Source organism: Bubalus kerabau, chromosome 15 (genome assembly GCF_029407905.1).
Source record: "Bubalus kerabau isolate K-KA32 ecotype Philippines breed swamp buffalo chromosome 15, PCC_UOA_SB_1v2, whole genome shotgun sequence".
NCBI lineage: Eukaryota > Metazoa > Chordata > Mammalia > Artiodactyla > Bovidae > Bubalus > Bubalus kerabau.
In genome coordinates this window covers 57,676,288-57,694,117 of record NC_073638.1, presented here as the reverse complement: position 1 = coordinate 57,694,117, position 17,830 = coordinate 57,676,288, and the positions used below count along the sequence as shown (strand labels likewise).

Below are 17,830 nucleotides of genomic sequence, written 5' to 3'. Positions count from 1 at the left end.
CAGAGAAGAAAAATCAACTACAAAGGAATTTATAACAGTAATAACAGATGTTAGATGACATTGAATTAATCACTGAATTTCATAGGAAATTATTTTTAATGCAGAATTTTATAAACAAAGAAATATCAATCAAATGTAAGAACCAACAGAAGTCATCTCAGATATAGAATAACTTAAAAAGATTGCATGTCACATCGATATTCACAGGTAGTTGTTTAAGGATATATTCTGAAAAAAAAATGAGAATGAAAACTAAGAAAGAAGAATATGGGGGGAAATTAGAAAATGGAATTAATGCAGTAATTCAATGAAAGTCAATGGACACCACTTAAGAATTTCTTAAGGAAGAATGAGATAAAGGATATAAAAACAAGAAGCTGAAATATAATGGAAGTATTTAGAAAAAGGAATATTTTTCTTTTCCTGAGAAAAAATTTATATGATCTTGGAAAATAAAACTAACAAAATTTGTGACATTATATAAGCAACAAAATAAACATAATATGACATGACTTTGAGTATGTGATAGAGGGTAGGAAAGGAGAGTTTATCTGACCTTGGCTCTAAGAGGATTCAAGAGTAGCATAGAGGGCATAACTTGGAATTGTAGAAAAAGAAGTGATACTGCATTTTTTTATTAAAAAATATACTATTTAAAGTTATAAATTTAATCTGAAGCGATTACAAATTTTAAATGGCAATGCAACTGAAAAGAATGAAAGGCTATACAAATGGACTAATAAGCCCTCATCTAGCACAAGAGATCAACAGATAATACTGAAATTTGATAAATCTATACATAGTAGTATAAATTTATTTATTCATAGAGAAATGAAGGAAATTTCCAAAAGACTAACAGCAGAATTTTTTCTTTTTTCTGTTATAGGATTGTTGTTCATTTAAAACTTCCTGTGTTTGATTTACAAACTGTACATGACATACCTTAACAATACTTTAATCTTTTTTTTCTTTTTTTTTTAATTTTATTTTATTTTTAAACTTTACATAATTGTATTAGTTTTGCCAAATATCAAAATGAATCCGCCACAGGTATACATGTGTTCCCCATCCTGAACCCTCCTCCCTCCTCCCTCCCCATACCATCCCTCTGGGTCGTCCCAGTGCACCAGCCCCAAGCATCCAGTATCGTGCATCGAACCTGGACTGGCAACTCGTTTCATACATGATATTTTACATGTTTCAATGCCATTCTCCCAAATCTTCCCACCCTCTCCCTCTCCCACAGAGTCCATAACACTGTTCTATACATCAGTGTCTCTTGCTGTCTTGTACACAGGGTTATTGTTACCATCTTTCTAAATTCCATATATATGCATTAGTATACTGTATTGGAGTTTTTCTTTCTGGCTTACTTCACTCTATAATAGGCTCCAGTTTCATCCACCTCATTAGAACTGATTCAAATGTATTCTTTTTAATGGCTGAGTAATACTCCATTGTGTATATGTACCACTGCTTTCTTATCCATTCATCTGCTGATGGACATCTAGGTTGCTTCCATGTCCTGGCTATTATAAACAGTGCTGCGATGAACATTCTCATCCATCAAATGTTAAAGACTAAACATGAAATTTTTTCTTAAAAAATAATGTTTTAAATTTGAAGACAGTTTGCTTTTGGAGTGGAGAAAGGAGGAAGAAAATATCAAAAATCAACTCACCCAAGCAAAAATCACTGAGGTCGGTGAAAGAACATTTGAGCACAGAATCTTTCCTCTCTTCCTCAGTGTTAACTGGAACAACAGCAAAAAGACTTTGTAGTTTGGGGGACTAAACACATAACAATGATTAGAAAAATAACCGTGGGGACTAATATCCAAATGACTGCCAAACATGAAGAAATGTTTTTCAGTTAATGAGTTGAAATGAGAAAGACACCCATCTTACATTTTAGCACTTTGATTCTCTTGAACAATTAGCCACTTTTCTTACTGGCCATGGATGTAAGCTGACTATTTAAAATAGGCAGTACTTTCCCAATACTATTGAAAAGAGAAAATCAGAATTTTCAATTTATCTAGAGGAGGAAGCAAGCTTCAGGAATCATAAGGAAATGAGTTTTCATAACATAAAAGCTTTTAGAGATGGATGGGGAAAAAAAAAAAATAACACCCATCCACTGAATGACAAAGGGCCTGGTTGTATTTTGACTCCTAACTCTTTTGAAAAGGAGTTATCTAAAGGCATAAGGAAGGAAGGAAATATGGAGAAGGAAATGGCAACCCACTCCAGTGTTCTTGCCTGGAGGATCCCAGGGATGGGGGAGCCTGGTGGGCTGCCGTCTATGGGGTCACACACAGTCGGACATGACTGAAGTGACTTAGCAAAGGTATAATGGCATCTCAAACGGGCAGTTGTGTGTAGTTTTGGTTGCCAACACTTGTCCAATCACATCTTCATGCAACCAAATCTTTATTGCTTTACAGTCAGTATTATTTAAAGTTTTTGGGTCTTTTGTTTTAAGGAAACCAAGTTTATTATTGCTGGCATATTTAATTACTGGTAATAAATTCTCACTAGGAATGCTAATAAGCCAGTGATTTGGGTGGCTGGTCTGTCTCCTCCCAACAGAAAGTAGGTCCATATCTGCATGGTATTGGCTACTTTTAGGGACATAAAGGGATGAACACCATCTGGCCAAGGAATGGCCTTTTGTCTGACTGGCAGGCGCAACTGTTCTCCTTCCTATGCCAGTCTCCTTTCTGAAGACTCCATAAACACTAAGTGGAAGAAAGGAAGAGAGGGAAAGAGGGAGGGAGAGAGAGACAGAGGGTTGGAACACTACTCTTTATAAGTTAAGCAAGAAAGTAGAGCTCACCTTGCTCTGCTTTGTCAGCGGAGATTGAGGTTACAGAAGTGGGATCCTGAGATTCACTCTCAATTGACTGGAAGAGTGAGGTAGACTGGCTCAGGCTCTTTGAGTAAGCATAGCTCTGGGCCAGGCAAGGCAAGGATCTCCGAGATGGTTTTAATGAAGTTTCTTTTGCTATCTCACTCTTGCTTATATTCATACCTGCAAATTCAAAATGGCATGTTTTAACAATAAGAAATTATCAGAAGAAATCAACAAATAATTTTAATTCTCATGATGGCTATTTCAGGAAAATACTATTGAAAAGTACCACCTGGGGATTAGAAATAAGTAAATTCTGTTTCTATATTTTCAGGAGAAGTGTTTTGAGATTTTTATCAAACAGTTATGAGAAATAAACATCTCCTCTTCCAGTTTTGAGCTTTCACTATTTGTTAAAGGGCCTGCAAAAAAGAAACTGAGGTTTAAGTTCATTTGGGGAGTTATAAGGACAGCAATTTGGATTGTCTTTGGATAAATCTGTTTCAGTTTTAAAGCAGTGAAATAAATAAAACCTAATGAACTGACATTCAAATTACTATTATTAACTGGAGCCCTTCTTTTTATACCTTATCCTCCTTTCGACACATGCATAACACACTAATGGGTGATCAAGAGGCGGAAAGAGGTAGCACACATACTTTAGTACAAAAGTTGGTCAATAGGCATGGGTCAAGGGACAATATTCCTGTGCTCCACGTAACAGTCCCTCCCTCACAGAGGACTGATCTGCCAGAAGAAAGAATATCCCTAGATAGGACTCTGCCTCCATAACTGGATGTCCCTGTAACTGTATGCTCCCAGCAATGAATGACCCCACGCCCCTGCACATCCCTGTCCCCATCATTCCTCACTTCCTCACATTAATCCCAGGGCATTCCTCAGCCCTGAAATACTGCTGTGAGTATTCTGGCATATGCCTTCTTTTGCACATACTGTATTTCTCTAAGAGGAAACACTTAGATGTACAATTGCTGGCTTGAAGAACATGAATATTTACGATTTGGATAAATAATGCCAAACTGATCTCCCTGAAAGCTTTATCTTTTCACACTTCCACAAATAGTACAAGATGGAATCCATTTCCTTATGAAATTTCCTAGCCAACTCTAGACAGTATCCATTGTTTTAACTCTGAATAAAATAATAAGCCAACAAATAGAAAACTAAAAAATTGTTTTATTCTTTGTGTAACAGATTGAACATGTTTTCATATATTTCATAGCCGATTATAACTCTTCAATGACTAAGCGATTTTATGGTTTTTCTAGTGTTTTGTTAGGCTTTTTCTTGTTATTTTATACGTACTTAGTATATGTGTTTATACATATACAGATAGATGGATATATTGTTCAGTCACTAAGTTGTGTCTGACTCTTTGCGACTCCATGAAATGCAGCATGCCATCCTTCTCCAGCCTTCACTATCTCCCTGAGTTTGCTCAAACTCATGTCCATTGAGTCAGTGATGCCTTTCAACCATCTTATCCTCTGTTGCCCGCTTCTCCTCTTGCCCTCAATTTTCCCCAGCATCAGGGTCTTTTCCAATGAGTCAGCTCTTCACATCAGGTAGCCAAAATATTGGAGCTTCAGCCTCAGCATCAATGCTTCCAATGAATATTCAGGGTTGATTTCCTTTGGGATTGACTGGTTTGATCTTGCTGTCCAAGGGACTCTCAAGAGTCTTCTCCAGCATGACAGTAATTATCATATTTATTATAAGACAAACAAGTTAACTAAACTCCACCAACATTGTTCTGGTCAATACTTTTAAGCTATTTTATAATCAGCTCATGAATTAACTCCAGATTTCTAAGAATGTATCAAATGCATGAATTCAAATAAAGACAAGCAGAGGTACCAATGTGCACTGTCCTTTGAGAAAAATGAGAATCTTGGGGGAAAAAATGACAATTTTTGAAAGCAGTTCTACAGAAATAAGACATGATTGAATAGATGAAATGCAAATAAACCTAGCAGTATGGATTTTATCTTCCTGTTTTATTAAAAAATGTATTTAATTAGTTTTAAATAATTATCAGGGTGCAAATAAAATGTGAACTAGAAAGGGATGCAAGAAAAAATTATAAATTGATGCAGTCTCTGGTGACTAACACTTTCACTTTCTTTCACTTAGCTTTCTGGGACTCCATAATAGTAAGAAAGGAAAATACCCTTTTGAAGAGGGATTCCCCAAGGCCTACAAAACTCATATTGAAATCCTACTCAAATATCATACAATCTCCCTTAGTTAAGGACTGACTAGAGTTTTCTATACTACATCCAAGGAACTGCACAGGAAAAATTTGTCCTAGTAAGGTTTTATGCCTATGAATCTTTTGTAATACAGTCTAATATTTTATTTCATTTAGAAGACACTGATGTTTAATATTAAATGATCTGTTTTTGTTACAGGGCTCTGGCTGAAAACTATCTTTTATCATAGAAGAACATATAAGTAAATGAATAAATATTCTTTGGAGGGGGTTAGTATGCAGATGGAAGATGGTAATAGTTGCTAGTAAAGATATTAGAAACAGAGAGAAATGCCTTGGTCCTCTGAGAATGGCCTTAATGGGGACTCTACAATGATACTAGTTACCTTAATCTACTGAACCCAGAATGCATGTTCAAAACCTGCTGAGCTAAAGATGACAGGCACACTGGTGCCTGCGTGCATGTGCATGCTAAGTCACTTCAGTCTGTCCGACTCTTTGCAACCCTACGGACTGTAGCCTGCCAGGCTCCTCTGTCCATGGGGATTCTCCAGGCAAGAAACCTGGAGTGGGTTGCTGCCGGGGTCCAGCCCCAGCTGATCCAGGGTATTCGAAGGAGAGACGGCGTAGGCGAGGGTCAGGAAACAACTGCTTAATTAAACGTTAATTAAGGATATAAAGAGTAATAGAATGAGGATAGCTCAGTAGGAAAATTCAGTGGAGAAAAGAGGCTGAGTAGCTTGGTTTACGCGGGGGACCAATAAAACTTCAAGACAAGAAGTTTGCACCACTTACGTAGGCCACAGGCGTCCTTCCATTCTCCCGAAGGAGAGGAGACACTGAGGCCTCCCCGGTCGGATCTTAGAAGCCCAGGCATAATTAGTAAGCATGGTGGGTTCCGCGCTCCAGATGAAGACTCAACCAGAGTGAGAGAGAGAGAGACATGGGGAGACCAGTCTTTCGAGGAACTGATCCCCCATTCTTTATTTTCCATGGTCTACTTTTATACACTGAGATGTTATGCAAAAGTCACGCGGGGTCAGCAGTCCTGACTTTTATCAAAGTCAGGTGCTTCATACAAATGTATACAGAGGTCTTAGGGGTGTTACATCATCTTCTGGCCAGGGGGCCTGCTGACAATTTACGACCCTCTCCTTGTGACAGCGGTCAGTCAACCAGGACACTTATTTCTCCAGGGGTGATTATTCTTAAAACAGACGCCACCCAAATAAAGTTACATTCCTATAGGGTGAGGGTGTAGTGGGTTTTAGTTAAGGAAAGAATTTACTTAGCCTAAGGTCTAACGTGATTTATATCAAAGGTTAATACTTATTTCTTTTACATATTCATTAATGTGTGTAAGGGCAGGGGATATGGAGACTTAGCAACAAACATTGGCTCAACAAATGAAAAACCCTTCACCAATACGATTTCTAATCAGCCCATTACACTTATACTAATAATTTTCTAACTTTTCTAAAGAACCTGTTTTTAGAAGGTTTAAAGCATCTCGTGCCTCTCACAGTTGGGAGGCTGTGAGCAATCACATGTGGCCGGACAAGCCTGTCAGGCAGGCTAGAGAACCTTCAGAGGAGTTTGTAGGTTAAAACACTCCTATCACGCCCAGGAATTATTATTAACTGGAGCTCTAAGTTAACTCCTTCTCCGAAAGAGGTGGTGGGGGACAGCCCCCCGTAAAGTCAGAGGTGTAGGTGAGAGCACAAAGTAGTAAAGTAGGCAGGCTCTGGTTATGGGGGTAGATACTTGAGGATTTCCAGGGGGACTCCTGAGGCTCGATCCCGCCTTTACGTATGTCAAGCCTCCTTCCTCATGACCTTTGCCATGGGCAGAGTGCCTCACGCCGGCCCCCAACAGGTTGCCACTTCCTCCTCCAGGGAAATCGTCCAGAACCAGGGATCGAACCAGCATCTCTTAAGTCTCCTGCATTGGCAGCCAGGTTCTTTATCACTAGTGCCACCTGGGAAGGCCAGCACACATGTAGATATTATCTTATAAACCAGTATAGGGTGAGACTAAGCTTTATGCTCATCAATGCTATCAGTATTTTCCATCATTTGATTCATCTCTGTATTCACCTAATCACAGAAAAGACAGTACTTGGGTTTTTGCTCTCTGCAGGCCCCATGTTGATATTAGGTATACAGTGGTGAATACGGTTGACATATAATTTCTGCCCTCATGGGACTTTCACTCAAGCAGAGTGTCAGACATTGATCAAACAGTATGTATATGCATATATAAATTGTCTGAAACACTATGAAAATACAGGCATAGTTATATAATGAAGAATTATAAAAAGGTCTTTCTTTATGAAGTGATCAGGGGCATTTTCTCTGAAGAAGTGACAATGTTAGGCAAAAAAAAAACATGAAAAGGAACCTAACACATAGAAAGGTGTCTATGTATGTTTGTGTTGATGTTTATATGTATGTGTCTGTGGGGAGTGCTTTTAGGTAAAGATAATAACGTGTAAAAGCCCTGGGGTAGAAAGATTGCAACATATTTATAGAACTGAAGAAAACAACAGCAACAACTGGGGTACAGTAAGTGAAAGAGGCATAAATGAGCTACAGCTGCAGTCCAGGTAGGGGATAAAAATTCCCTATGGTTCTTTGGGGAGTTTTGCGTATGCTTATGTTCCCATTATTTTTCACAGATTTATCTGCCTTATGTCCTTTTTTTGAATAACTGCATTTGCCAAAATTTATAAAATAGTTTTAAACATACTTCAAATGGGAAATGAAAATGTGAGAAGCAATGAAATTTACCTACTCTAGGTCATAAATCAAGCAATTGGCAGAAAACTGAATGTGAAAGTGATAGTCATTGGATTCCAGAACCCATGATCTATACAGAATGCTCCCCACACGGCTCTTCACAAACCCCAGTCCTAGATGAGTGGTTACCATGGTTTCACTTAGTAAAAATATCACACAAAGTTTCAGCAGAGGGCTCTGAATGTAGAAACCACAGAGCCAGAGCAAACTTCAGAACCTGTAATTCTATATCCACAATCTTAGCCAACTCTGAAATATGCTGATGAAAAACGAATGTGTGCTGTTTGGTACACAGTAACTGGGATGTCTACCCATCATCTGATAAGTTGCTGTTCTTGTGCTGATCTATAAAATAATTGTTGTTTAGTCATTAAGTCGTGTCTGGTCTTTTGTGACCCTATGGCCTGTAGCCCACCAGGCTTCTCTGTCCACGGGATTTCCCAGGCAAGAATACTGGAGTGGGTTGCCATTTCTTTTTCCAGGGAATGTTCCTGACCCAGGGATCAAACCCGCATCTCCTGCACTTCAGGTAGATTATTTACCACTGGGCCCCCTGGGAAGCCCTCAAATAACAAATAGGAATAATATACAATCTGCTATGAGTAGACACTGTATGTAACTAACTGGCACAAAGTAAGTATCAGCTATTATTTATAAACCTAATTATTATTTTTCCATTTCCATCATTAAGTTAACAACGTGTGTAACTGAGTTATATAACATAAGTATTATTATACTAAGCCTAATTTTTATTCATTCAGTTTTCTAATATTTAATAATTCCAACAATTATTGAGTTCTTTTTCTGGACCAGGACTTAACTCAGTGTTTGGTAAAAATGCTGCTCACCATCAGGAGATGTTCATATACATAAAAGTAGTTCTTTATATTAAAAACATATAAAAATATGGATAAATCATCATAAAACCACCAAAAAGGAACTCCTAATCCAAGAGGTAGTAACAGTGAAGTCCTGACTGTGTAGGTAATCTGAGCTGATTCTTTCTGAACCATTCCTTCTCCTACAATTTTATTTATAATTCTTGGATTTAGTAAGTTTTCTACAAAGGATTATGCATATAAGGTAAGAAATTCTGTGTAAGACCTTCCATAAACACATAACTGTGGAAAACATTTGTTAAAAGCAACATAAAAAGAAAATTGAGAAAACAATGTTGATGATACACATATCCTTCCTAAAGCTCTGCATTTTTCTTCCCCATTGACCTTAAAGCAGAACTTTCTCATTTCCTAAACAACTGAGTGTTTCCAAAACTATCATACAGGTTGGCTTTGCTAGAAACCAATAAAATTTAAGCTGAAAGTGTGATAACCTAATGTTCTAAAAAGTACAGTTTCTTTTCAAATTTCCACATCAAACACCATCACATTCTGCTTGGCATAACCAGCAATATCTGTTCTTTCCTTGGCATGATTAACACTAACTACTCCCACAGCACATTCAGGCCTATTTTCTTCTATTCTAAAGTTCCATTTCTTTTCTTGTATGACTTTACCTGGTACCCTTGAATATTTGATAGTTACCTATTTAAAGCTAATAACTAGAAAAGAGACCACAGTAACATGTCAGTTTTGGTAAACATATGCAGCTCTTAAGTTCAAGGTTAAACCTGTAGAAGCATAAAAATATGTCATTTCCTATATTTATAACAGCTTTTTCTAAAGCAACAGTTAGTACTACTTCCAACTGTTCTAAGAGGACTTAATAAATGCTCACATATTTAAAAGGATCTCATGAAAAGACTATTTCACTTGGGTAGGTATACACAAAGGTCCAATTATAAATAAGGTATTTTCTAGAAATACATTCACATAAGACATCTGACATCAAAGGAGGTAAAGTTCTGATTGAGATACTACTTAACTCAATGAGCTTCCAGATGATAAAAAGTTTTAATTGGAAAAATAGGTCCTTTGAAAACTTCAAAGAGAAAACTGAAGAGTAAAAAAATCTTTGTTGTTTTCGGTGCAAAATACACATTTTTTCAAAAGACCCACCACTCTTTTATAAAATTTCAAAAAAAACTAACTCATCCTAAAGGACTCATGTGAAAAAAATATATATATATATACTTAATATATATAAAATAAATACATAAATATTTATAAATATATAAAATATATGCATATTTTATAGATCAAACTTTGACATTTCTGCCAAGTAAATTGTTAGAAGAATTTGGGGATATTTGTAGCAAAAGAACACAATATTGTTATCTAATGAATTTCATATTATGTCCATAAGAGGAAATTTTTTTTATTTACTCTTTCCATACATCTCACCCTCTCTTCCCCTCTCGCTGTGTCTGTAAGTCTATTCTCTGTCTGTTTCTCCATTGCTGCCCTGTAAATCAATTCTTCAGAGCCATTTTTCTAGATTTCATATATGTGCATTAGAATACTATATTTATCTTTCTCTTTCTGACTCACTTCACTCTGTATAATAGGTTCTAGGTTCATTTAGAGGTTCATTTTTCTAGAGAAAATTCTTAAAATAAATTTAAAAATAAATATATTTGTCTCTTTTTATAGTCTCAAGATGAATTATGCTATTTAGTAAGATTTTATACCTTTATCAGAAGTACTGTCGAACTGATGGCCTGAGGAGAGGTGGTGTCTTAGATGCTATTTAATTTTATAAACTCCAAACACATTTTGCTATATTAGTGGATACAATCAAAGCATATTTACCTAAATAATAAGCTTTATGGGAAAAAAAGGCAAAAATGGGCAGATAATTTTCTTATTTGTCTGCCTTGTGAAATCATAATAGTTTTCTCTCCCTCAAAAGAACATGTGGCTTGAGTGTGTCCTTTTCAGCAGAAGTTATTTCTACGTGATAAAAGCTCTATATATTGAGTGCCTACAAAATGCTAGGTGCACCCTGTGTGTTATCAATACTTCTCAGAGCAATCCTGTTAAGACTTGTCATCCCCACTTTACATGTGAGAATCCTGAGACATAAAAGACAGTAACTTGTCTCAGGTCCCACAGGCAGGAAGTGTTGGAGCCTGAAACAAACCAGGTCCACCTGATTTCAAGGTCTCTGTTCTTTGGAATATAACAAGCAACTTCTCTGTTTACTAAAAAATTCATTTTACAATAATTTGCTATTCACTCACTTTTCAGTTTTCCTCTCACTTGAATAAGAATAGTCCATTCTAAAGGAGATCAGCCCTGGGATTTCTTTGGAAGGACTGATGCTAAAGCTGAAACTCCAGTACTTTGGCCACCTCATGCCAGTTGACTCATTGGAAGAGTTGACTCATTGGAAAAGACTCTGATGCTGGGAGGGATTGGGGGCAGGAGGAGAAGGGGATGACAGAGGATGAGATGGCTGGATGGCATCACCGATTCGATGAACGTGAGTTTGAATGAACTCCGGGAGATGGTGATGGACAGGGAGGCCTGGCGTGCTGCAGTTCATGGGGTTGCAGAATCGGACATGACTGAGTGACTGAACTGAACTGAATTGAACTGAACAAGAAAAAGTATGTCTACTCATACTGTCCTAGTAGGGTAGAGATAGTTATTGTTGTTTAGTCACTAAGTCTTAGCCAACTCTGTTATGACCCTAAGGACTGTAGCCCACCAGGCTCCTCTGTCCATGGGATTTCCAAGGTAAGAATACTGGAATGGGTTGCCATATCCTTTTCCAGGATATCTTCCCAACCCAGGGATCAAACCTGTATCTCCTGCACTGGCAGGGAGATTCTTTACCACTGAGCCACCAGGGAAGCCAGAGATGGTTAACTCAGAGTAACCGATGAGTTTATTAAAAGTGAAGTGACAGTCACTCAGTCATGTCTGACTCTTTGCGACCCCATGGACTATATAGTTCATGGAATTTTCCAGGCCAGAATACTGGAGTGGGTAGCCTTTCCCTTCTCCAGGGTATCTTCCCAACCCAGGGATTGAACCCAGGTCTCCAGTGTTGCAAGCAGATTCTTTACCAGCTCAGCCACGAGGGAAGCCTACTTAAAGGCTGTGGGCAGGATTAAGAGAAAAAGATAACAGTCAGGGAAGCTCGCTACAACTAACAGTACCAGGAAACCTTTATCACCCTTGGGCCTACAGAGCAAGGAGAGGAAGTAGATAAACGAACCTGGAGACAATTAAAGGTGGGGAAGAGGAAATCTGTCAGATTCCGTGTGCTTAGACACAGGAACGTAGCCACTGCCAACCACAGACAGGCATGAAGGGAGCCAAGGAAATAATATACCCCAGCCTCTCTTCTGTCAGCTTCTAATCTGCTGCTGAAGCCTCCCACTGGTCAAATCTAAATGGTAGTTATGGAGCATGAGAACCAGCAGTTGCTGTCAGTCATAGATATCTGCTTGCTGAGACACAGTGCAGGGTAGAAAAAGGTGCAGAATGAATACGGGGGGATCTACAGACATAATCCGCTACACGTGTACATATGTGTAACTTCAGAGGAGCACCGAGCATAAACATTTGGGAGGAGAAAACAACATACACCTTTCTAACACTAGAGAATAAAATTTTAAGTTTTTTTTTTTTTTAAATAAGGGTAAGTACATGAAGATGCTGTCATTGTTGTTGTTCAGTCGCTAAATTATGTCTGGCATGAATACTCAAGTGAGTTGCCATTTCCTTCTGCAGGCAAGCTTCCCGACAGAGGGATCGTATCCACATCTTCTGCCTTAGCAGGTAGGTTCTCTACCACTGAGCCACCAGGAAAGCCCTTATCTTTCTGTACTGCTCTGACTTCCAAGTCACACAGTCCACCAAAAATAGGTTCTTTTCCTTGCTATATGTCCTATTATAAACATATACTTTGCTTTAGTAGAATTTACCATGTTTGCATGCATTTATTTATTAGGATATTATTTAAAATATAGTCTTTTTATCTATAAGGGAAGTTCCATGAGGGCAAAGGCCACGTTTGTCTTGTTCACAATCATAGCTGTAGTGTGTGGCACTGGGTTTGCACAAATGATATGCAAATGAATGCTTACAAATGAAAGAGTAAGATAAAGTTCTATTAGGTATTTTACTAATTAATATATTCATTTGATAAGTATTTATTGTTATACATGTTACATATTTTTTCCAGACAATGGGATATCAGTTCAGTTCAGTCGCTCAGTTGTGTCCAACTCTTTGAGACCCCATGAACCGCAGCACACCAGGCCTCCCTGTCCATCACCAACTCCCGGAGCTTACCCAAACTCATGTCCATTGAGTTGGTGATACCATCCAACCATCTCATCCTCTGTAGTCCCCTTCTCCTTTTGCCTTCAATCTTTCCCAGCATCAGGGGCTTTTCATATGAGTCAGGTCTTCGCATCAGGTGGCCAAAATATTGGAGTTTCAGCTTCAACATCAGTCCTTCCAAGGAACACCCAGGACTGATTTCCTTTAGGATGGACTGGTTGGATCTCCTTGCAGTCTAAGGGACCCTCAAGAGTCTTCTCCAACACCAGAGTTCAAAAGCATCAATTTTTCGGCGCTCAGCTTGCTTTATAGTCCAACTCTCACAACCATACATGACTACTGGAAAAACCATAGCCTTGACTAGATGGTCTTTTGTAGACAAAGTAATGACTCTGCTTTTTAATATACTGTCTAAGTTGGTCATAACTTTCCTTCCAAGGAGTAAGCATCTTTTAATTTCTTGGCTGCAATCACCATCTGCAGTGATTTTGGAGCCCAAAAAAATAAAGTCAGCCACTGTTTCCACTGTTTCCCCATCTATTTGCCATGAAGTGATGGAACCGGATGCCATGGGGATATGACAGTGAATAAATAAGTAAAATACCCTCCACACATAAAGACTGAAATCACGAGGGAGGGGAATACATACACCTATGGCAGATTGATGTTGATGTGTGGCAGAAACCAATACAATATTGTAAAGCAATTTCCCCCCAATTAAAAATAAATAAATAAATAAATCTCAAGGGGACTTCAAAAGGGATTTACTCTTAGTTCATGATACAGTGTTCTGAAACTTGAAGGTTCAGGCAACCTATCAACTTAGTGTTGCTGTTGTTGTTGCTATTTTGAAGTACAAATGAGATTTTTCTTTAAATATTCATTTGGTAATGCCACAAATAAGATATGAATATTTATCATTACAAAACCAGTGACCCACACAGTGATTTGCAAATCCCCTCTCCCTCAAATACCATTAGTGTCCTTGCTTCCTTTTTAAGACTCAAATTGATCTTGGCAGAAATGAATCCTAAGAGTCACAGAGATGCCTGCTATTTATGAAAGGTGCTATTTGCAAAGTGCTTTCTTTAGAATACACTGGAAACAAAACAGAAATTAGTAAAAGATAAATCTGTAACAGCTCTTCCTATAATTTCCCACTGTAGTTAAGTTCATAATCTCACAGTCAACGTCTCCTTATTCCTTGAATAACCTGGTCATTCAGCCACATTTTCTTCATGTTATTTCTTTTGTCCTGAAAACTTCTACCTTTCAGAGTGAGGCTCAGATGCCATCAACATTGGAAAAGCTTTCGTAATGCCTTTATGTGGTATTTGCTCCCATGTTCCCTAGGCATCTGTAGCACTCCCAAGGCACTTCTAGTATAGGTGTGTATTTTTCTGTGACACCATGAGCTACCTCAAGGTAGAAACCAAGTCTCATTCAGTTTTGAGATCTTAGCATTTTGCACACATTTGGTTTCTAGAGAAAGAAAAAGTAAGAGTGGGTGGATAAGAGGGATGGTTTTGCTCATACACAAAAATGAGCACATATGAATTACTGGCAAAATATGAATTATTGATCTTCGATAAACTTTTCAATCTCTCTGCTTCTGTTTACTCAACTTCAAAATTAGAAAGTGTGTGTGGGTGTTAGTTGCTCAGTCATGTCCAACTCTTTGCAAATCCACGTAATGTAGCCCACCAGGCTCCTCTGTCCATGGAAATTCTCCAGGCAAGAATACTAGAGTGGGTTGCCACTTTCTTCTCCAGGGGATCTTCCCAACCCAGGGATCGATCCTGGGTCTCCTGCATTGCGGGAAGAATCTTTACCATCTGAGCTACCAATGTTAATTAATTTACAGATTAGTGTGAATATTAAATGATTAAAGTGTGAGAATAATGCCTGGTACTTAGTTTATCCTATATGTATTTGCTATTATTATAAATGAGTAAATGATGCCATGTATATATAAGATGTAACAAGATATAAAATCAGAACCATAAATATGTAGTATGCAGAATTTTTTTAAAAAAGAAACTTCTGGAGTTTTTATACCAATAAAATAATAAGTAGCTCATTTTCCAAAAAAATTAATATTTCATGTAGCATAGAGACACAGATCACTTTAAAGGAACTAATCTTCTGCTTTAGGTTTTGGTAATTAGGGTCAAGGACTGCATCTGGGTGAAAGAAATTGCAGTATACTTGAGGGAACTCCTGCCTAAATCCTTGAAGGAAAGAGATCACTATGTTCAAAAGGCAACAGCTGTTTGAACAAGGATTCATGAATTAATGCCAAGAAAGAAACTGAAAGTTAGTAGATTCCCTACACACTCTCAAAGATTAAAATCCAATAGCAGAAGCAAACCTTCTACCAACATATTAAGAAATTAGGGAATTTCATGCAAACTAACAATGGTTCTAATGAAGATCCCCAAATGGGTCCAAAGCTTCCTCCTGAACTGCCTAATTACAATGTCTAACAAGGCTCATAAATATTGTTTTTTTCCATTTTCTATCTAATCCTTTTGTGTTTGAAAATCTTGGAAGCACTATCAGGAGATAATTTGGGACAGGACGTGTATCAAAAACCTTGAACGGTTGCAGATATCCTTTTGAAATAACCTCCAAGTAACCTTTGAAACCTTGAATTTTATTGTTCAATTAATGTACCACAAGTGTGTTTCATGCAGGTGGGGGCAGTGGACTTCTTAGGGAAAAGACTAGTAATGATCTTGGTGGAACCACCAGGGAATCATTGCAGGAATTGGAACAGTTGACAGGTCATCTCACCGTGTGTGCCCAAAATCCATGCCCCTGCACACATCTATAACCATCTGTGACCCAAAACACCTGTTTGAACTCTTCACTGGAACGGGAAAAGGTATTTTCAGGATTTTGTCTTCTGAGCTGTCTCTTGACTGATTAGCTAAAAACAAGGAGATTTCAGTATCATTCATTCATCATCAAGTTCATATTCTAATGGAAATGCAGCCCCAGAGCTATCAGGTTTAACAAAAATGTTTATTGTTTTTTTTTTTTTTTTCAGTACTACCATGATGACTGATAGACTTCAAATGCCTAATCAAACTCACTGGATTCTCAACGCTGTGAGAAAGGGATGAAAATGAAACCTTTAAATACCTTGGAGTTATTATTATGAAAACCACAGGGGTGCTCCTTGCATTATACTTAATGTAGTTGTGTGTGTGCGTATGTGTCTATGCATGTGTATGTAGAAGGGTAAAATGAAATTCCTGATCAACTCTTACCTGTCCCATGGAAGGTGACACCAAATGAAACTAAATCTTGGGTTTGGATAAGGATAAAACACTTAAACACTTAGAGTACCTCTGACAAGCTGCAAAGTTATACTATTTATATGGCTGCCAAGACCAGCACAGGCTGTTTCACTCCAAAGAGCTCAAAAAAGTCATTTGGCCAAAGTATTTGGACATTCAAGGACACTTGGGTTACACTTTGTCCTGAAGTAGGGGGGTTCTGAAGACTCCCACTGTATCACACAGGTCTATGACAACATTTTGAAAATCTAAAAATCTAACCTCTTCCAACCACACATTGTTACTGGTAAAACCAATAACTAGAAGAAATTTGTTGATGTGTAGAATATGAACCTAAACACAGGCATGATTAGTCTAACTAGTACTGCACTGGGACTCAAGCTGTTCTATATTTTTATCCTACCACGAACATTTGTAGCCACAGATCTTCCCACTTCTTGCCACCTGCTGCTGTTGTTCTTACTTATGGTCCTGTCCATACTGTGCCAAAGGCTGGCAATTTATACATCTGCTTTTGAATATAGTTTGATATTTTATCATTGAAAGCTTATTTCAAAAGCTTAAATAAGAATGGGAAAAATAAGTTTACTAATGCTAGGAAAACAAAACAAAAAGTAGTATTTATTTCAATATTTTTTCAACCAGTTCAGGATGAGAAATTTTAGCTATTCCTATGGTATTTAAAAATAAAGTTTATTTTTAAAAACAAGTGGCAAATAATAAGGATTTCACATATTATTGTTATTATTAATATTGCTGTTTAATTATGTTTATATTACTACTAATAATTACCACCTATTATTTATCAACTACTCTTCTAAGGGATATTTATTTTATAGAAGGTCAGAATTTGAGTTTTAGTTTAGTTTAATAGCATTTTAGCTTTGATTTTTGAAATTATATTTTTAAAATCATAGTTTACCTGCATGAAGAAGGTTATACTATTTTTTCAAAGATTCGAGTTCAATAAAACCTAAGATTATTTTTGCCAAGCACTGTTATTCTCATTATAAAATCCATATGTGTTTTGAGAGATAACACATATGCTTGGATTTTTCCCCTTTTTTAATTTACATAGAAGAAAATTAACTTTTTCATTGTACAGTTATTTGACTTTGACACAAACATATATTCTTATAACCACTCCAAAAGCACAGTTGGAAAAATTACAACACCTCAAAAAATTTCCAAGTCTTCCCATTTGTGTTCAGGCTCTTCCTTCACCATTAATCCCTGACAATTAGTGATTTGGTTTTTTTACCTACTTTTTTGCCTTTTCCAGAGTGCCACATAAACAGAACTGTACATTGTACACTGCATAAATTTTAAGATTAGGTTTTTTCATTTGGCAAAATGCATTTGAGAACCATCTGTGTTTTTGTTAAGTATCAATAACATATTCATTTGAATTCATTTCTATTACCAAGTCATAACTCCATCGTA

General features: G+C 37.3%; 1 protein-coding gene across 1 annotated transcript in view; it reads right to left on the bottom strand.

Moving 5' to 3' along the window:
* ANO3 (anoctamin 3) overlaps nucleotides 1-17,830 on the bottom strand; it is a 452,166-nt gene that overhangs the window by 221,841 nt on the left and 212,495 nt on the right. The window contains 2 exon segments of the mRNA XM_055549165.1: nucleotides 1,682-1,753; nucleotides 2,839-3,033. Coding sequence (XP_055405140.1) covers nucleotides 1,682-1,753; nucleotides 2,839-3,033 — 267 coding nt within the window.